The following is a 20595-nucleotide window of genomic DNA, read 5'->3' as shown; positions in this document are numbered from 1 at the left end:
GGGATCGAACCCGCAACCTCATGGTTCCCAGTCGGATTCGTTAACCACTGAGCCACGACGGGAACTCCCTCCCTGAACTATTTTTAAAATGTCCTGTCCTGGGAGTTCCCGTCGTGGTGCAGTGGTTAAGGAATCTGACTAGGAACCATGAGGTTGCGGGTTTGATCCCTGGCCTTGCTCAGTGGGTTAAGGATCCGGTGTTGCCATGAGCTGTGATGTAGGTCACAGAGGAGGCTCAGATCCTGCGTTGCTGTGGCTCTGGCGTAGGCTGGCGGCTACAGCTTCGATTCGACCCCTAGTCTGGGAACCTCCATATGTCACGGAAGTGGCCCTAGAAAAGACAAAAAAAAAAAAAAAAGTCCTGTCCTAAGGAACCCAATCTGGGCCCAGAGTCCCTATCTGTAAAACAAGGAGGTGGGGAAGGTAACCCCCAAAAGTGCTTTTGTTTCTGGCATCTGATGCCCATCCTACCTGCCCATTCATTGGGGCAAGGGGTATTTATTGAGCATCTTCTCTGTGCCAGGGATTAACAACTGGGAGGAACAAGATGTCTGCCTTCAACAGGCTTCCCCTCTAGCAGAGGGTCTACCATTAAACACATGGGACTACATTTCTGTCTAGTGAATTAACTGAGAAAACCTCTAATAGGAAAGACAAAAGTCCCAAACAAGTTAGCTAACAGAAAAAAAAAAATGCAACTTGAAGGAATCTGACAATGCAGATAGAAGGAAGCTCAAAAAAAGTCATAATAAAAGAGGCTATTATTATCCTCAGAGAAATAAAATATATACATGAAACAGGAACTGGATGCAAGCATCCCCCGCCCCCGCCACACCGGAGGCAGTGAGCTTTGGGACCGCGGAGCTGAGAGCGATGCTGCCTTTGCAAATTTGCAGTACCCATGAGTGGGGTTTCAAGCCCTGTGGGAAGCCAGGATGTCTCAGAATCCCAGTCAGGAAGCTGAAGCCCAGCTGGTTCCGGTCCAAAGTTTCTCTTACCTGGTTGGAACCCAAGCACCCTCTTGCCTGCTTCCCAGCCCTCCCCTCCCAGCAAAGTGGGGAGCCAGGGCTAGAGCCTCGAAGCCTGGGGACCTCCCAGGGCAATAACATGTGTTTAGGGCAGCCCAGCCTCAGAGGCAGCAGGCAGGCCTGCAGCCGGCAACGAGGATGTGTTCTTACAAAAACAGGCCTAACGTTTTGGCTTCTCACCGAGGCTTTGGAGCATGGTGGGTGTTTACACTCCTTGGCTTCAGCTTTTCACTGGAACATACCCATCACCTACACGAACAGTCCCAGAGACACACATTCAGTTGTACACAAACACACACACACGCACATGCACACATGCCCAAATATACATACAGACTCAGGCACACCCACACAGACACAGAGACACAAACACACAAAGACTCAGCCTCACACCTACACAAATATACACACTCAAACATTCCCAAACACACAGATTCACACATGCATGGTCTCTCACCCACATCCACACAAATACACGTACAAACTCCGCCACACACAGAGATATCACGCCCACCTTCGGACATGCACACACAAGGGTACACACAATCCCTCACATGGTCCCAACTTGGAGAATACCCCCCCTCCAACACACACACATTTTCTTTCTTGTGAGGTTAGAAGGCTCCCACCTTCCCTGGGATTTGATTTCTCAGCCTTCCCCCACCCTGTAAAAATCCTTCTGGCCGCATCTCTTCTTGGGTCCTGTCCAGCTAGTGCTGTGTCTTTAAGGAAGTTGAAGCTGCTAAAAGTGAGAGAGAGAGAGAGAGAGAAAAAAAAAAAAAACAACATAAAAAAAATCTGGCAATTTCTCCCCCAAGTTTCTGGTGTCACTTATGAAACACGGGTCCTTGTTGCTGCAGAGAAGCAGTTGTTTGGCCGGAAGGAGGGAGTTTACGGGCTGCCTGGGCTCCCTTCCTGCAGCCTCCTCTCTGCAGACCTTCTCAGGCACCCTGTCCCGGGACGAAAAGGGCAGGCCCAGGCTTGCAGACTGAAGGTGGGGCAGGGACCAGGCTGTCCTTCCTCCTGGAGCCTCATCTTCCCTTGCCCTGAAGACTGTCCAGGGCGAACTCAGTCCTTTGTTGTTTTGGGTTCCGTCTTAGAAGAGGCTCTGCTTGACTCCGAAAGAGTAGCCTGAGGTAAGCCGGCGGGAAGAGGGCTCCGAGGACAAGTGAGAGGAGAAGGCAGCCTGTTGGACACAGGGGCTGGGCTCCCCCAAGTGCTTTCCTGTGGGTTTGGGGTGCTTGGGACAATCCTTTGCTTGGAACTGTCCAGGGGGCGTCTGTCCCTCTAGCAGCCGCAGCCCCGGAAATCCCAGCAGTATTCGGGCTGAGCCACTGGCCTCACCCAAGCCAGCTGAGGGGTCCTGGTAGGGGTTTATTTAGGCAGCTGCCTGGCGTAGTTTGAACTGAACAGGCCAAGGGTGTGATTCTGCAGAAAGGGTCTGGTGTCTGCTGCGGTCACGGCCGGTAGGAGTGGGAGAACAGTGGGTGGGGTGGACGGGGGTGGTGTGCACTGCACAAGGCGCCTTGTCTAGGCCAGGGCCAAGCATACCTATGGGGGGGCTCCAGTGGGAGGGACTGTGGCCAGGATGTGGGAGGGCAGGAGGGAGGTTCTGCTGAGTGCCGGGGGAGGGGGCAGCTGGAAAACAGATTTCAAGTCATAAAATCAGCTAGGAGCTGGCCAAGGCAGGGAGAGCTCTCTGCTCAGAGAAGGAGCTGGGGTCCTCTTCCATCCTGTCTTCAGCCCTTCTGACTGCATGACCTCGGGCAAGTCCTGGACCCTCTTTGGGCCTCAGTTTCCCCTTCTATAGAATGGGGGTGGTGGGCTAGGTGGTGTTGGGTCTTGGCTGGATTACGTGGGGCAGGACCTTCTGATGGGGAGGCGCTCTGGGCTGGGATGCTGAGAGAGACAAATGCCTCCTGCGGGTCCTCAGGGTCACGTTGGTGGCATGTCTTTCTCTGCAGGAGTTAGGATGCAGGAGCTGTGTTTGCTGTGCTGGGTGGTCCTCGTGGGCTTGGTGCAGGCCTGTCCCAAGCCCTGCGACTGCGGGGAAAAGTATGGCTTCCAGATTGCCGACTGTGCCTACCGTGACCTGGAGGCTGTGCCTCCCGGCTTCCCGGCCAATGTGACCACGTTGAGTCTGTCAGCCAACAGGCTGCCCAGCCTGCCAGAGGGGGCCTTCAGGGAGGTGCTCTTGCTGCAGTCACTGTGGCTGGCACACAACGAGATCCGCACAGTGGCCGCTGGTGCCCTGGCCCCTCTGGGCCATCTCAAGAGCCTGGACCTCAGCCACAACCTCATCTCTGACTTTGCCTGGAGTGACCTGCACAACCTCAGCGCCCTCCAGTTGCTCAAGATGGACAGCAACGAGCTGACCTTCATCCCCCGAGACGCCTTCCGCAGCCTTCGTGCCCTGCGCTCCCTGCAGCTCAATCACAACCGCTTGCACACACTAGCAGAGGGCACCTTTGAACCGCTCACCGCGCTGTCCCACCTGCAGATCAACGATAACCCCTTCGACTGTACCTGCAGCATTATGTGGTTCAAGACATGGGCCCTGACCACGGCTGTGTCCATCCCGGAGCAGGATAACATCACCTGCACTTCGCCCCATGTGCTCAAGGGCACACGGCTAAACCGCCTGCTGCCGCTGCCTTGCTCGGCACCTTCAGTGCAGCTCACGTACCAGCCCAGCCAGGATGGAGCCGAGCTACAGCCTGGCTTCGTGCTGGCACTCCACTGTGATGTGGATGGGCAGCCAGCCCCCCAGCTTCACTGGCACATCCAGACCCCCAGGGGCACTGTGGAGATTGCCAGTCCCAATGTGGGTGCCGATGGGCGCGCCCTGCCAGGTGCCCTGGCAGCCAGCGCCCGGCCGCGCTTCCAGGCCTTTGCCAATGGCAGTCTGCTCATCCCCGACTTTGGCAAGCTGGAGGAGGGCACCTACAGCTGCCTGGCCACCAATGAGCTGGGCAGTGCGGAGAGCTCAGTGAACGTGGCACTGGCCACCCCGGGCGAGGGTGGCGAGGATGCGCTAGGGCGCAGGTTCCACGGCAAAGCAGCCGAGGGGAAGGGCTGCTACACGGTTGACAATGAGGTGCAGCCATCAGGTCCAGAGGACAACGTTGTCATCATCTACCTCAGCCGCACTGGGGGCCCTGAGGCTGCAGCAACGGGAGAAGGGGTCTCTGCACAGCAGCCCCCAGGCCTACTCCTGCTGGGCCAGAGCATCCTCCTTCTTGTACTCACTTTTTTCTAGCCCCACCTTGACCTGGGCTGGGCTGGAACAGCCCCAAGTCCTCACTGACTCCTTCCCCTGACTCCGAGGCTGTCTCTTATAAGTGCTGCACACACCACAGGTCTGAGGTTGGCAACCTCCCATTTTCTGACCTCCCCCTCTCATCCCTTCTAGAACACTCACCACCCCAACTTCTAGACTTGCTCAAAGCTAGTGACTAGGACAGGATTTGATCCCATAACTCCCTGTCTAAGGTGCTGATTGCTGCTAACCACATTGCCTGCATTCCTCTCTTGGTGGTAGCATGCTGATGAGGTGATGCCCTAACCAACTGGACGGAGCCTCACTGATGAAATTCCAGGCACTGGGACTGACAAGCTGGCGAAGGCTGTGGGTGGGGGTTGGGGCTGGGCAGGGAGGTAGCCTGCAGCAGGCTTGGCACAGGAGGGAGGAGTCAGATGTAGAGGAAGTGGCCCATGTGGCTCTGAGGCGCTCAGTGACCTGCTTGAGCTCCTGCTGACCTTTGGTGTTTGTTCTCTGATGACTTGAGGGCTTGGGAGCCTGTGCCCTCACCTCAGACAGAACTGGAGGATCTAGGATGGCGTTCATCCCCTCTTCCTCTCTCCATCCTGGACACCTGCCCCGCCTTTCCCTCCAGGTATGCATCTGTAGCCTGCCCCTCCGGGAGTCGCCAGCCAGCCTGGGGGTGGCAGAGAAATAAACAGCATTTCTGATGCTCCCTTGTGTCTGCCTAGAGTTTTGTCGTGGATCTAGGACCCCCCTGGCAGAGGACAGGACCAGAAGCTGGAGTCAGGACACCTAGCCTGCCTGTGCCCATGTGAGGGGCCTGTGAAGTAGGGAGGGGCAACCCAGTGGTGGCCTGTGGGGCTGGGTTGAGCTGTTGGTGTCCTCTTCCCCTCCCCCAGAGCTAGCCCATGGCACAGGTGGGGGCACGAACCTGACAACTGTTGCAGAGTTTTCGCTGGGCAAGTGCTTTAGCCAACAGTGGCCTGACCAGGCTTTAGGGGAGCTGGGGGATCAAGTACCTGGGTTGTGGTCCCTCTTACCAGTCCTACCCTACAAGAGATATTAGGGAAACGAAAGTGGGGACAGGCAAGGCAAAAAGGAGGGGAAAGAGAAGGAGGAGAGAGGGGACACAGGACGGGGGAGAGAGGGAAAGAGCAAATCCCAGAAAGACCAAGAACAAGAGAACACATCTGAAGGAGGGGACAGAGGAAATGAATGGTACTTCTTCCCACCTTTCCAGAAAGAGGAAATAGTATTCCTGGAGGGAAGGCTATCCTCACAGAAAAGGGGGATCAGAAACTGACTGGGAGGGCTGAGGCAGCAGCCTGTGGGTGTCTTAGAATGGGGAGCGTGTGGATGGGGTTAAAACCTGGAGACTCTAGAACCATATACCTGGGCTGGGTCAGAGATGTATCCGCTACAGTATCCGTCCCCACCCTCCCCAGATCAAAGGGTGCTATGTGTAGGGGTAAGACCCCATGGGAGAGGCTCTGGAGCCTCAACCAGAGCCCCTGGAACTGCTGAGCCCAGCACAGCGGGGGCAGGGAAGCCCAGGAGCATGGGGTATCAGCTGTGAGCTTCGGAGGCTGGCCAGCCCCATTCCCCCTCTTCCACATAGAGAACCCTCCCATCCCCCTCATCAGCTCCCTCTGAGCGGATATCACCAAAGCACATGTCAAGGATGTGCACCTCTGATGGAAAGCAGCAGGATGGAGCCAAGTCCCCTGTGCTGTGCCACCTTGGGTAAGTCACTGCCCATCTCTGGACTTCGGTTTCCTTAGAAAACAAAGGATGGGATAGGACACTCATCGACTCTGATTATCTGAGCCTTGGTCACCCTAACCTGACTGGGATCCCTTGATGTCTCTGGTCCCAGTCACAGCTTAGAGGCTTGGCTTCTTGCAGCAGGATGTAGGCCCAAGACCTGAGTCGGGGGTAGCTGGGGAACAGCTATACTCTGAATGAACTAGCTACTCACTTGCTTTAAAGTCATCCGTGGCCCCCATGCCCTAAGTGTGAAGCCAGAGTGTCCCCAGCCAGCCATTCATGGCCCCTCTGACTGGCTCTCCAAAGTCATTCTCGCCCACCTCTCTCGGAACAGCTAATTAATTGTGCCTTACGCTCCGAGGTGTGTCACCATCTATACCTTTCCATCAGTCTGGGCATCCTTCTTATACCATCCCATCAGTCTGGGCATCCTTCTCCTGTTCCTCACTTGGGTTAGGTCAGCTTTTGAGACTCTGGCTTAGGTACCACCTCCTCCAGAAAGCCTTCCTGGATGCTCTTGCCCCCACTCCTCCAAATTGGACCCTGGCTCACACCGCCCTGAATATCCAACATCCCAGCTTGATGACACTCTGCTATGACTCTATTTCCTTATTAAGGGCAGAGACCCAGTGGGTCATCTCACACTTTGGACCCGGTCAATTGCTGACACAGGGCTAGGAAGACAGTTTTCAGTGGGTTGCAGTGGGATCAGGCCCTGTCCTCTTTGCCCTCCTCATAGGCATCCTTGAAGGCAGGTTCAAGCTCCCTGGCCCTGCCTGGCTTCCTGGGAGGTTGAGGCTGTTTGGGCGTGAGAACACGGTGGGAGTTGGTCTCCACTAATTGTGTGGACCTGTCTTGAGGCCCTGATAATCCAGATGCGTGGAGTGGCCACATTTGCCCATCCTCAAAAGCCCCAGCCCCACAGTGGCCCCCATACCTTCAATCCTACATGCCCCCACCCCAGCAGTCCCCAGCAAGGGTAGGGACCCCCTCAGGTGGCCCTCCGTCTGCACACTGGTCTCCTCCCACTGCCAGACCTTTATTGGCATTGCTTCCTCACCTCCTGACCTCTCTCCTCCTCCCCAAAGCTCGCACATTCTTGAAGACCCAGAATGAGTCTTGCTTCCAAAGCCACTGCTCACACAGCACAGGGGTGGAACCAGAGGCCCCAGGTCTCTCCACCTCCCAAAGGGATGCGGCCAGGGTTCCCCTCTGCCCCCCAACCAGTGTGCAGCTTGGCATGTGACCAGAACACCCCAGCCCCACCCAAGCCCCATAAACGCAGTGTTGATTTCCTGAGAGTCCGGGCGGTTTTCCCTGTGTACCCTGCCCCCTCGGGAGGACTGTTTCTTAGGGACAAGTTTATTACAGTGAACACACTGACCTCTTTCATAGTATCTAAAGGCATACAAACTACAAAAATATCAAGCTCTCAAATGTGGGCAGCTCGGTGTGGGGCCTGGTTTGAGTCCTGACTCCTCGCTGCTGGGTAGAAGCCCATGGCTTCCTCCCGGGGCTGCCTTGCTGGCCACGAGGCCCCCCCAGAAGAGAAGGGAGAGGTCAGGAGAGAGGACGTGCTGTGTCGGGTCACCGTGGTGAGGTCCAAGTCTGAGCGGGCCAAGCTGGAACGCAAGTCTGTCCCAGACGAAATCACCAACCCCAGGCAGGAGAAGGCCTTGAGGAAGCCTGGTGGCTGGTGGCAGAGCCAGGGGCTGGGGATGCCTGGATGTGGCTGCCCTCCTTCCACTGACTCCTGGACCAAAGGCCCAAACCTCCCCTGGCTTTCTCCAGAGCCCTCGCTGGCTTCCCAAGGTCAAAGGGGCAGACCAGATCCTTCCCAAGACTCATAGTGCTGACAGACCTCCACCCAACCATGGCAACCCCTGGCAGCCCTGAACCCCTAGGACCTGCGGAGCTGGTGCCAAGCAGAGAGGTGGTCATGGTTGGAGTGATGATGATGCCGAGAGAGCCAGGGAGGGAGTGGGCTGGGAGGAGGGAAAACACCTCAGCACGGGCGAGGGCATGGTGGCATGGCCTTCCCCACCTTCAGGGCTGGGCGCCATTGGCCCGGGCACCTGATAGGGCTGTCTTCCGGAAGGCCTGCAGGGCCGGGTTGTGCAGCAGAGTGTACGCCAGACCCCAGCGGGCCCTGCCTCGACGGGCCCTGGGCCCTGTTCTCTTGGCCATCGGGTCCTTGGTCTGAAGCAACTGCATCCCTAAGAAGAGAACTTCTGTGAGTCACTCAACAAACACCCAGCCAAGCCCCACCCCTGACACTAAGGCTGGAGCTGAGTCTCAAAATCCCATGCGTAGAATGAAGGAGGTTGACGGGGCTGGGGCTCCGGGTGGTGGCTCACAGAGTAGGAGGACTGTGGGTCTGCACTGGGGTGTTTGCAAAGGCTCAGGATGTCATCCTCTGGGTGGCTGGCAGAAGAAGGAGAGGATGAGCTCTGCAGGGGGACTAGAGGCAGGGCTGGGACAAGGGTCAGGAGCCAGCTTAGTGTCCCCCTCCCTACTACACACTTCCCAGGGAGTAGGGCAGGGGGAGATCATACTGCCTTAGAAGGAGAGGTAGGGGGTGGCCTGGTGTGGGGGTGACAAAGTGAGAATGTGTGTGCACCTATGTGGAATGACAGAGAGTATGTGTATGTTAGCGTCATGGAAAAAATTACCCTGAGATGCTCAGGAAAATTCTCACTTCTCTCCCACAAGCAGCCAAGAGAGGACGCGAGCATTTTCCTGGCCTCTCTCCCTTGCATGTGTTGGAGAAGGGGCGTGCCTCCTTCCTGGGAGAAGCTGGATGGGCTCAATTCCCACCCCTGCCAGGGGGAGGGCACACCTTCCTCTTCCTCCTCTGGTCCAAGGCCGTGCTGGGGGGCTGTGCGGGGCTGGGGCCTCTGAGTTCGCAGGAGCAGGGCACAGAAGGCTGTCAAGGCTGGATGCGACTGGCTGACCTCCATCTTCAAGAAGTTGCAGTAGGTACGGTAGCCTGGGTGGGTGGGGCACGGCAGCACTAGTATGGGAGGGCCCCAGGTGGCCCCTGACACCATACAGGGAGTGCCCTGCCCACACTGCATATGGGCACGTGGACACCTGCGCGTGTGGCATGTGCATTGCATGTGGTCCCCTGCAGACCCTGAGGCTCAGGGTCCCAGACATCCTCCACCGAGACTAGGTCCGGGTAGACCCTCCCTTCTTGCTTGGGCAGCCTGAGCCGCCCTTACCCACCCTCCTTCCAGTGACCTTACCAGGGTCGAGAGTGGCAGCTCTATGTGGCAGCAGGCTGAGGTCCATCTGGCCAAGGTGCACGGCGTTGTAAAGGGCAGAGAGGAGCACTCGCCAGGCAGCCACCATGGCGCCCACGAGCATGTTGATGGGGAAGAGAAGGAAGGTGGCTGCGGACAGGGCTCGCCTGAGGAGGGAGAGAGAAGAGCTGAGCCAGGTCCCCACACAGAGGGCCTTCCTCCAGGTCAGTGTCAGACCTGGATGGCCATAACCACCACGTCTTTATTGAGGGCCCGCCATGTACCGAGTACACGTCTGTGCTCTCAACCCAGCTCGCCCATCCCGCGCATCTGGGAGACAGAGGCCCAGGGAGGCTGTATGACTTAGCTCAGGCCATCTAGTTGGTCAGTGGCAGATCTGGGGTTTAAGTCCAGGTCCACCTGGATCTTTCGGTGACCTAGTATCTCCCACTCCCTTCTCTAGGTCCACTGACTCTGAGTCTGTCCTGGGGCCAAGGTCCTCCCACAGCCTGGCCACCTAGCACGGAAATAATACATCCGTTTACTTCCTCTCTGCAAAGGGGAGAACAGTGTTGATCCCCAAGGCAGGAAAAGCTCATGAGGGGATTTCTGGCCCTGTGACAGGTAAGCAGAGAGGCTTTTTTTTTTTTTTTTTTTTTGGTCTTTTTGCCCTTTTTCTAGGGCCGCACCCGCGGCATCAGGAGGTTCCCAGGCTAAGGGTCTAATCGGAGCTGTAGCCGCTGGCCTACGCCAGAGCCACAGCCACAAGGGATCCCAGCCGTGTCTGCAACCTACACCACAGCTCATGGCAATGCCGGATCCTTAACCCACTGAGCAAGGCCAGGGATCGAACCCTCAACCTCATTGTTCCTAGTCAGATTTGTTAACCACTGAGCCACGACAGGTACTCTAGCAGAAAGGTATTTTGGACTAAGCTGGGCCACTGCCCCCTTTCTCTGTGGATAAGGCAAGCTCTTTTAACTGTCCGCTGGACTCTGTGTTAGAGAAAGGGGAAAGATGGCAGTGGACAAAAAGGGTGCAGAAAGAAAGACACTGAGGAAGGAGCCATGAGCCCAGAAGCTATCTCACCGGTTGGTCAGCTCTGGGCGTCCATGGTGAGTCTCCAGGAAGACCCAGTGGGCTGCCATGTTCTGTAGGGTCACAGCCAGGGCCAAGGTCAACCAGAAGGGCCTGTGGGGGTGGGGAAATGGGGAGGGTGTCACTGTTAGTGGCCTTTGGGGAAGGAGTCCCAGGGTCCTCGGCCCCTTGCCTTACTTACCACGAAGACTTCAAGGATCGGAGGAGCAGAAGGTTCCTGCCATGGAGCACGGGCATGAACACCAGGAAGGCGAGGGCCAAGGTCCCCAAGAAGAAGAGGATCTGCTGCACCAGGAGCCCTGCCAGCAGGGAGATGGGGAGGGGGACAGGCATCAGCCCGCCCCTGGCACTCCCAGGAACCCAAGCCTTTGGAACTGGGCAGACCTGGCTTCAGATTCCTGTTAGGCTGCGGCTTAGCTGTGTCTCCTTGAGCAAGTTAGTTCACCTCTCTGAGCCTTGCTTCCTTCCTCCGTAAAATGAGTATAGCAGCCCCTACCTAGAAGGGGTATTTTGAGGATCGAATGAGACAATATCTGTGATAACTCTTTGAAAACCACAAAGTGCTTTGCAATTTTTCTGAGTCTTTGAGACAAGACTATATTTGAATTTTTTTTTTTTTTTGGTCTTTTGTGTTTTTAGGGCCGCACCTGCGGCATATGGAGGTTTCCAGGGTAGGGGGCCAATAGGAGCTGTAGCCGCCAGCCTACGCCACAGCCACAGCAACATCAGATCCAAGCCGGGTCTGCGACCTACACCACAGCTCACGGCAATGCCAGATCCTTAACCCACTGAGCAAGTCCAGGGATCGTACCCACAACCTCATGGTTCCCAGTCAGATTCGTTTCCGCTGCGCCACGATGGGAACTTTGTGTATTTGAAATTAATGTTTGCTTTCTTGCTGGCCAGAGCCAGGCACATGGTAGGTGCCTGGAAGTTGTCTATTGAAACAGCTGGCTAGTTATTTACATGGGGTATGTACAAAAGGGCTTCAGAGGTATAAGGTTTACCACTATGGGGAATTAGGAGTTTAGTGCTAGTAATTCCTCTACCCCTTTGTCATGTCTCTCCACCTCCTCCAGGGAGGTGAGAATTAAAGGAACCAGCAGAGAGAGAAATTAGGCCCTTGCTTTTGCAACACTGGCCTCAGGCATTTCACCTTCGAGCAGGTTTTACTCACTGAAGTGCCCAAGGGGAGAATCAGCAGAATCAGGTGTGTTCAGGGTGGTGTGACCGGAGAATCAGAAACATAGAGTTTGGAGGGGTCCTTGAGGTTAATCTTGTCCAATTCCCTCAGGGCAGGACCCCCTTTGCAGCCTCCAACAATGGCCACATAACTCCCAGTGACAGGGATCTCATCACCTTCTGAGACAGCCCATCGTGATATAGCTTTCCCTTACACAAGCAGAAATGTACTTTCTTGAACTCCCCACCTTGCAGACCTGGGTTGCTCTGTAAACACCTGGGGGCACCAAGGAGCCATCCTCACATGGCGGGTATCCTTTCCCCAAAGGCCTTTCCCCCCTCCCAAATGTGTGGATTTCCTGAGGTCAGGGAAGGCAAGGTGGGTCCCTCCTTTTGCTCTTGTCTCAGGGCCAGATGTAGCACAAGCAGACCCCCAGGGGCAGCCAAGACCCTCTAAGCACTCTCCACGCCCCACCAGGCAGAGGCCAGCCGGGGGCCTGGTGGTGTGGGCAAGAGGGCTCACCAAGGCAGGTGAAAGCAGTCTGGTAGGCGGTGAAGCTCATCCAACAGAATATGGCCTGACGAGAGGGACGGGGGCTTTGGAGCTGGGGGCCCAGATCCAGGGCGCAGCCTCGGTGCAGAGCTTGCAGGTTGGTCCTGGGCGGGAGTGAAAAAGACAGGGAGCACAGGGAGCACTGGGGCTCTCTCATTTCCTGCTCAGGGCCAGCCTCTAACTGAGCTCCCAGTTTAAGTTTAATCCACGCCCAGAGGCAGGGAAACCCAGGGCTGTGGGAGCCCAGCGGAGGCAGCTAGCCCAGCCTGGGAGGTCAGGGAGGGCTTCCCCAGAGGAGGCAATGAGTCTTAAAGGATGAATAAGAGTAAACTGGTGGGGGCCGGGCAGGGATCAAGGGAGACAAATTAAGAAGCTCAAACTGAGCCAAGTCGGCAAAGTGAGGCCCAAAGGTAGGGATGGTAAGTGACTGGCAGCTTGGCCACCAGGGCAGGAGGCAAGGGTCGAGCAGGCAGAGGCTGCAAGGCCTTGAAATGCCAGCCTAAGTAGAGCCAACCGTGTGAGGAAAGATCCTGGGGCATGAGGGCCAGTTCCCTGCTAGTCCCGGCCCTCCCCTTCCCACCCACCCGGCACCCAACCAGAACCTTCCCTCCCTTTGTGCTCCCATTTCCTCATTGCTCTTCACCCTTCACCATGAGAGGGCAAGACAGGCGGCTTGGCATTAGTATCCTAGCACTAGGCTCGTCACCTCCTCACCCCGCTCACGCATGCTCCTGCTCACACAGCTCCTTGGCCCGTGGCACCCTCCTCCCTCATCTACAATCTCTTCTTCCATTCCCAGGCAGAATGCCAGCTTTCTCAAGTGGCCTCTTCTCAAGGGGCAAGCTCCACATGCCAGCCCCTTATCAGTGGTGCCCTATCATCACTCACAGATGCTTCCCAACCAGCCAGGGACACCCTACCTTCTCCACACATGGCAGGGCAGCTGGGCTCCAATGACCACCTGGTCTCCTGCAGAGACCCTCCCTCCCTCCCTCCAGCCCCAAGTTTTTCCCCACAGGCCTCCCAGGTCAGGAGTCCTACAGGCCCAGAGGGATCCGACCTCTTTCTTCCCCACGTCTGCACTGGGGGAGTCAGAGCCTGCCACTAACCTGTGTGTCACCAGCGAGCGGATCAGCATGAGGAAGGTGAGTAAGCAAGACAGGACCAAGGCTGAGATGTAGCAAACTGGAAGGTGGAAAGGGAGCAAAATGGGAGGTCAGGGCTGAGGGGTGGGGGGCTCCTGAGAGCCTCTGAACCGCTGCCAAGGTGGCGCCTGGGTGGGAGTCCTCCCTGCCCAACGCCCCGCTCTGAGCAGAGGTCACTTGCCACATCCCCTGTTCTCAGATCCACTACAAGTCGATGATTTCGGTTGGCCCATACTGTCAGGTGACATCTGGTGGCCAAGGCAGGGAGAGGCCAGCTCTGAGGCTGCAGACCTGGCCCTCACGCTGGTCTTGCTGCTTCCATTGCTGTGTGAGCCCCCTGTGAGATGCCATCCAAGCCAACATCCACCCTACCTCTGAGGCTTCCCATCTGGGGGGCCTTCAAGGGTCATTTCATCTCCCAGCACAAGCTTGCTGATGCCAGTCACATCTCAGCATGATATGAACCATCAAACCCTGGGTCCCATTAGGTCCCAGGTTTGTGGCCTTTGTTCAGGGTACAGAGAATGTGAGCACCTGCCAATGTGGCCCAAGTCCATCGGAATGAGGGACGTGACCGCTCCTACCCATCTCCTACCGGGCGTGGCCCTTCCTCCCCAGCTCCCCGCCCACCCTGGTCAGTGCACTGAGTGTGAGATCCCTGTATCACTAGCAGCTGGAGGAGTTTGCACGGTGTATTGTGGACAAGCCTGATATTTAAGGATAGCAGGGCTGCTACCCTTCCATCCTACATCCACATCCAGTCTTACTCGGTCCCCTCATAGCAACCTCACAGGAGAGGCACAGCGAGACATGGGACCAACAAAGGAGCCGAGACTCAGAGAGGGGGACTGACCTGCCAGCCACTCTGCTAGGAAGTGATGGAGTGAGTTGTGCAATCATTTCCAAGCAGACCTAGAATGAGCCAGGGTGTCTGTACCCTGATCACATCAGTCAAGCCTGATTTTGAGAACCGCTGTTCCTGGTTCCCATCAGAGACGCAGGAGGGGAGCAAACACATGGGAAAGGTAAGCACGAGGTCCATGTAGCCATGGGTGCTGGAGGTGTGGGTCTCGGCTCAGGCACAGGCAGCATATTAGGATCACCTGATGCTGTTGAAATGCCCAAGGCCCAGGCTGTACCCCAGACCAATTAAATCAGGAGTTCCAGGCATAGGACGCAGGCTTTAGCTTTGGGGAAAGTGACCCCAGGAATTCCGATGTGCAGTCGGGGTTGAGAACCACTGAACTGAGCTTTTTCCAAAGATATAGCCTGAATGATCTATTTCAATTAGCGTCGGAAATCATCAGCCAACCGACATGTGTCGAGTGCCTGCTACAGCGGTTCTCAAACTCAGGCTTACATTCGAATCACGGGGAAGACTTGTCTAATCACAGAGGTTGGACCCCTCCTTCAAGGTTTCTGAAGCCTGACCTAGAGTTTGAGACTTGAGAATTCTTATAAGTTCCAGGTGATTCTCAGGCACAGCCAGGATGGAGAACGACTGCTACAGAAACCTGGGGCCAATCTGCCTGCCCCGGCTCACTCCTCTGGGGGCAGGAGGGTAGCACTCTCCTGAGAAGTAAGGCTAAGAGAAAAGCCCTGGACACATGAAGTTCTGCCCCGTTTCATCTGCTTCTGGGGCTTCGGTGCCAGCGAAGGTACATTCTGGACTGCTTCTGCCAGGAGGTGAGGAGCCTGTCTGCTGTGTCTGCCCAGGTGAGTGAATAGGTTGACAGGGGTGAAGGGTTAGCAAGCCTCCTTGGCCCTTGGCCTGGACTTGAGTCTCCATCTGTCTCCCTCCTGCTCCTCTCTCCCCGACTTCGTTCCAAACTTGGGTCCCTCCTAGTCCTGGTACCCGTAAAATCTTCCTGCTCTTTGCCTCCTCTGGGTCCTGCTTTGTGGATCAGTCTGTCTCCCACCCAGTCAAGGGCCTCTAGGACAAGGTTGTCTTTAGAGCTTCAGCCCCCATTTGACAGCAGAGAAATAAAGGTCCAAAGGAGTGAAGTGGCTTGCCCAAGATCACATGGCTGGGAAGTGATGGAGGAGGAATTCTAATCTAGTCTGCCTGACCTCAGAATGTGAGGTTTCTGTGAACAACACCAGGATGGTGGTCCAGGTGCCAGTTGCACAGCTCTAAAACAGGCTGTCAAAGCTCAGAAGGCATCAAGAACGGATCAAAGGGCCCCGCAAAGCTCAGACTAATCTTAGTTTCACCCCTGGCTGGCTGAGTGCTTTGGGCATAGTTCTGATCTTCCTGAGCCTCAGTTTCCCTTGTCTGTGACCTAAGAGGGTAAATACTTAGGTCTGTGACCTATGAGGGTAAATACTGCATCCAAGGAGACCCAAAGTGAGAGCATTTGAGCTTGGAAACTGCAGCATGCGATTTTGAGTGTCAGGTGTGTTGCGTAGAAACCGAATCCATTATCCCGGACATGTTACATCCTCCTTCCTCCTCTTGATTTCCTGCTCTGTGAGGTGATATCAATAACACTGACCTAAGGCTGCTGTAAGCAAGGTCTGAGCTTGGACCTGGGCTGATGTGGCTGTTTGCTCCTGCCTACTGCTCAGATTGCAGCCAACTTGAAAAATCTCCCTGGAGATGTCATTTTTAGCCCATCCAGAACTTGTCATCTGTCTAGCTTGTGGGCTTTGGTCACAGTTCCAGGGAAGCCCTCTGGTATGGGAACAGAGGCACTCAGGAAGGTGGTGGGAGTGGTGGTCAGTGAAGGAAGAAGTCACTGATCACACTTCTGCCCACCCCTACTCCCTTCCCCTCTCCATCTGTGGGACAAGGATGATGGTAATGGGGAGGAACGGCTGTAGAGCAGTCATACCTCCATCTGCAATACTGGCTGCCTAAGCTCCAACCATCACATTTTATTCCTCAAGAGCCAGGGTGCCATACCAGCCAGGAACTCCCAAGCCAGCAGAGGGTGCAGGTCCCATGACACCTGACCAAGGCTTTATCTCAAGGTGATGGAGAGCCCCAGCCTGGGAGTCAGGAGATTGGGTTCTCCTGGCTCCACTTCTGCCTGACTGTACAACCTTAGGCGAGTCCTTCTGATCACACTTCTGGGGAGTGTGGGGAGAAGTATCCCCACTTGACACATGGGATACTTCTCAGCTCTGGAAGTGGGGTAGGTGGGTAACAGGGCTAAAGCCTAAAGGAGGCATTAGACCACAGGAGGGGAGGCTAGCCTTGTTCCTGAACACAGGAGCTCATTGTCAAAGGAAGAAAGGAGAAAGGAGGTGGCCTGGACGACAGGGATTAGGGAAGAGAGAGCATCTGGCCCTGCCCAACCCCACCCACTTGCCACGAGGATTAGCTCAGAATCCTGGGCCACTGTCCCACTTCACTGGCTCCTTTCCCCCTTCCCACCTGCAGCAAATGCCTGGAGCCACCCCTTCAGCTCATGCACACCGTGCCCTTCCCCATCTCCATGCCTGCAGAGCTGGGCAAAGACACTGGGGGTGGTGGAGAGAGATACCTCACAGGCTAATAGGGGGCTGCTGAGATGAGGTAACCCCTTCAGGTCTCAGAGACTTGGAACTGGAAACTCCAGCTGCCCCAATTTGGAGACGAGGCAGCCGAGACTCAGAGTATCCCGGCTCAGGTTCCCGCTGTGGGCCCTCAGGGACTCCCGGGAGGCCTCACCTTCAAGAGCCCACAGGTGGTGCTTCACCAGCTCCACCACCTCCTGCCTGTCCTCTGAGAGCACGATCCCAAAGCCAGCCAGCAGGTAGGAGACGTCTGTGGTGATCCCCGCCCTCACCTTCTGGATGGTGGGTACCACGCCCACCAGCAGCAGCAAAGCCACCTGCAAGAGCCCAAAATGAGGGCGCCAGGGCCTGGCAGCACTCACACCAGGCATGCCCATACCAGGAAAAGTGTTTCCTGAGCTCACAGGGAGACTTCAGGGGAAAAACTCCACAGGCTGCATCCACACGCCCATCACCCATCATGATGTTCTTATCTGTCCCTTAAAGCAGCCTCCCCGTGCCCCTAATCAGCATGTTACAAACAGATACGACTTTAGCATTGTAGGCCACAGATGCTTTCAAGTAGCACAGTTGTACATGTACACCTCTGACTATCAATCATCTAGCTAAACTTCAGGGTATAAAATGCCCAATGTTCCCATGTTGGAGAAAGCAAAGTGTCCTATAAAGGAGCACAGGCATTGAAGCTGGACAGAACTGGATTCCAATTTTGGCTACCCTGACATGTCAGCTGTAGGAACTTTGCCAAATCAAATTTACTCTCTTCTTCAATTTCCCCCATCTGTAAAATGGAGAAAAACATACCTACCTCCCAGGATTTGGGGGAGTGGGAGTTCTTTGTCTTTTTTAGGGAGGTAGTGGTGGTGGGGCTTTATCACACCCTTATTTAACCCAACCTTCCCAATTAGTCTAAAAGGAAGTGAAATGATTCTATCGCCTCTATTTTATAGCTGAGCCACTGGGTTCAAGAATGTTGAGTAACTTGTTCAAGGTCCCTCAGGAGGTACAGAAAGGAGCTAGGATTTAAATCTATGATTATGTGCCTCCAAAACTCAGGCTCTGAGCCTATGTGAGCCCGACAAGGGTTAACATCCCCTCCCCCTGGGTGTGCCCGTGTTTGCGAGATGGCCAGAAGCAGCTGGACAGTATTATGGGCAGGGCTTTTGGAGAGCCGAGCTGGGCCTGAGCCATCCTAGGCTTGGGGTTTGGGGTCTAGAGGCAAATGGCACTAGAGAGGCAGGACATACCTGGTAGATGGCCGTCCCTGTCAGGGTGACTGAAAGCACCAGCTTCAGGGGGAGTCGAAATCCTGTAGTCCCCAAAAGGAGGGGCATGGTGAACCCCAGCACCCCTCAGGCCCGGGAGCCCCATCCCTCCCAAGAGGCCCAGGAAAAGGGCCAGGGCTCACAGGTCCTGGAACCACCAAGGCTAGGCCAGGGGCTTCCCCTTGTCCCAAGCTGGGGTGGTTCCTCCTAATGACAAGGGTTTTGGGGTAGGAGCTGGCCTTCTACTGCAGCTGTTCTGTGCAAGAGAGGGGTGAGGTTATTTGTCACTCATGACCTCAGCTCCCCACCCCATACCTTGCTGTGGTGTGTAGGTGTAGTGTCTGAAGCAGGTCCAGGCCCGGGGCAGGAAGCCGTGCTTGGAGGAGTGGGAGCTGCAGAAAGACCCAGGCAGGCAGGAACCCTCAGGAGAAGCCCCTGCCCCAGGCCCCAGAGTTTGGCTCATTCATCACTGCTGCCCCACCATGCTGCCCAGTGCCAGGCCCCCAATAAGCTGCCTGCCCAGGCCTGTCCCCATGGCCCAAAGGATGTGCCAGGGACCTCACCTGCTTTTCAGCTTCTTGTGGCAAAGGAGGGTCCTCAGATATTCTTCAGAGTAGCAGTTCTGCAGCCCCTGGAGGGACAGATGGATGGTCAGGCAGATGAGACCTGACCCTGGGGCCCTGGTTAGGGTATCACGCTAGGCACCCAGTAGGTATACCGTATAAACCTCTTGGCTGTGGTGGAGTACAGAGGAGGGCCGCCCTGGGGACAAGGTCCATTCCCCCTCCCAACGTTTCCTTTTCCTCCTCCGTAAATACAAGACAATCCATCTCCTATTTAAGAACACTCAATGCTGGGAAGTTCTTCCTAAGATCTGTCTCCAACTCCTGTGTTAGTCACATCGCATCACTGCTTTTCTCCGGGACCTCTGGCCTCTGCTGGCTGAGACTAGGGCAAAAGAGAGCCTATGTCTCATGAGCACATCCCTGACCAGGATACTGAATGGGGCCATTTCAGGTCAGAACCCCCAGGCCTCTCCTCCTACTCCAGGGAGATCACAAGGGTGACTGGATTTGTCTAAGCCGCATTCCAGGCCTTCAGCTGCCTGCCAAGCGGCAGAGGCCCCTGGTAAGAGGCAGTGAGCCCCTGGCCCCTGATCATTAGGAAAATATAGGCCATTGTCACCTGTTGCCTTGGCAACCCTGGGCTTCAAGGCAGGTGTGGGTCAGCTCAAAGCTTGACTGTGTCCTTTGGGGCTTAAACCTCTTTGACCTAGGGCCAAAGAGGATTTTATTTCTTCTTAGACTTCCCAAGAGGAAAAGCATGCAACGGAGGGAGAGGCCAAGAGGATCCGTGGAAGAGGAGGGAAGGGACTGGGCAAGGTAGAGATGGGCCTGGTGCAGCACGTGGCCTGGGGTGCAGCTCCCCTCTTCTGAGCATTTTGAGAGCCAAACCCGGGGTCAGGTGGGCCGCCCCTAGAAATGCTGAGCCCACCCACCTCTTCTCCCCTCACTCTTCATCCCTCTGTGGGGACCTCACTCCTTCTTCGGCTTCAGTCCCAGCCCGTCCTGAGCTCCAGGTCCACGGTCCAGCTGTGCCCTCCAGACCCCTCAGCATCACACAACTACAGCTGCGCATCATCCCTCCACTCAGTACTCATCCAGAGTTCTGAAGTTAGCAACTGGGGCCACCATCTGTCTATCCTAGATGCCACCCTTGGGCCTTTCCTTCTCCCGCCTCTCCTGCAGAGCAACCAGCCTTTGGCCCTGCCTCTACAGGCAGCTCCTGAGCAGCTGGATGACTCCAGGCGCGCTCCTCACACTGCCCTATAAATATGCATTGCCGCATCCCTCTCCCTCTGCACACTGGGAGGTCCTGGACATCTGACACAGGTTGGTTGGCTGCACCCACAGCCCCAGCCCAAGGCCTGACACGGTGTAGGTGCTTAGAAAGATTTCTATGTAATCTAAAATAAGGTTGCCAGATCTTGTAAGAATTCTCTCTTGCATGATATATTCATCCACCCACCCACCTACCCAGAACTTTAGAACTCCTTGCGGAGTGTCTACCGTGTGCACTCCTACCCAGGGCTGAAAATCATACGTGAATGAAAGAGATGCAACCCAGCCCCGCCCCTTTACTCATGCTCTTTCTTATGCCTGCAATGCCTTCTCCTTATTCTCTCCCCACTCCAGATCCTCCCTGTCCTTCAGCCCCACTCTACTTCCTCCAGGAAGCCCTCCCAGCCTGCCTTAGCAGGCTCAGCCCTCTGCTTTCTCTGACTTTATCCAACCTAGAATTGATTCACAATACACTGCTGCCCTGAGTACGTCTTGAGTCATGTCAGCACCTGCAGAGCTCCTATTAGGCACAAGGTTCCTGGCCTGTCTCATTCCTCCAGCTGGATCCTATGTTTCAGAAACAGGGCTATGACATCCTTGTCTTCTGGCTCCTTTGTGGAGTCCCTGTGATGTAGACCACTCAGTACCCTGGGTGCCAGCCGAGGGCCTGGTCTAGCTTTTGCCTGGGGAGAGAGGACTAAGCAG

The 20595-nt window shown here is 55.8% G+C and overlaps 2 protein-coding genes across 9 annotated transcripts in view; one reads left to right on the top strand and one right to left on the bottom strand.

The window, feature by feature from the left end:
- On the top strand, positions 1743-5005 carry ISLR (immunoglobulin superfamily containing leucine rich repeat). Of its 4 annotated transcripts, none has more exons than XM_001928174.4 (2): positions 1743-2164; positions 2993-5005. In XM_001928174.4, exon 2 carries the CDS (start codon positions 3001-3003, stop codon positions 4285-4287), a length of 1287 nt encoding a protein of 428 aa, XP_001928209.1. In that variant the 5' UTR covers positions 1743-2164; positions 2993-3000; the 3' UTR covers positions 4288-5005. The 4 variants fall into 4 exon arrangements, with proteins under 4 accessions (XP_001928209.1, XP_013833544.1, XP_020954725.1 ...); XM_013978090.2 differs by having other exon boundaries at positions 1833-2164; positions 2962-5005; XM_021099066.1 differs by lacking the exon at positions 1743-2164 and adding an exon at positions 2288-2494.
- Positions 7405-20595, bottom strand: part of STRA6 (stimulated by retinoic acid 6) — a 29345-nt gene continuing 16154 nt past the window's right edge. For 4 of the 5 annotated variants that reach the window (XM_021099065.1, XM_013978087.2, XM_005666158.3 and 1 more), the window contains exons 9-19: positions 18613-18680; positions 18365-18441; positions 18032-18093; positions 16939-17101; positions 13248-13323; positions 12109-12242; positions 10585-10702; positions 10395-10496; positions 9309-9472; positions 8900-9049; positions 8107-8276 (exon numbers count right to left, since the gene is read on the bottom strand). In XM_021099065.1, coding sequence (XP_020954724.1) covers positions 8107-8276; positions 8900-9049; positions 9309-9472; positions 10395-10496; positions 10585-10702; positions 12109-12242; positions 13248-13323; positions 16939-17101; positions 18032-18093; positions 18365-18441; positions 18613-18680 — 1284 coding nt within the window. Of the gene's footprint in view, positions 8277-8899; positions 9050-9308; positions 9473-10394; positions 10497-10584; positions 10703-12108; positions 12243-13247; positions 13324-16938; positions 17102-18031; positions 18094-18364; positions 18442-18612; positions 18681-20595 lie in introns of all 5 variants that reach the window. The other variant, XM_005666159.3, reaches the window with a different exon arrangement.

The sequence above is a fragment of the Sus scrofa genome, chromosome 7 (assembly GCF_000003025.6).
Source record: "Sus scrofa isolate TJ Tabasco breed Duroc chromosome 7, Sscrofa11.1, whole genome shotgun sequence".
Lineage (NCBI taxonomy): Eukaryota > Metazoa > Chordata > Mammalia > Artiodactyla > Suidae > Sus > Sus scrofa.
The sequence above is the reverse complement of the archived record's forward strand: the minus strand, read 5'-3'. Positions and strand labels throughout refer to the sequence as shown.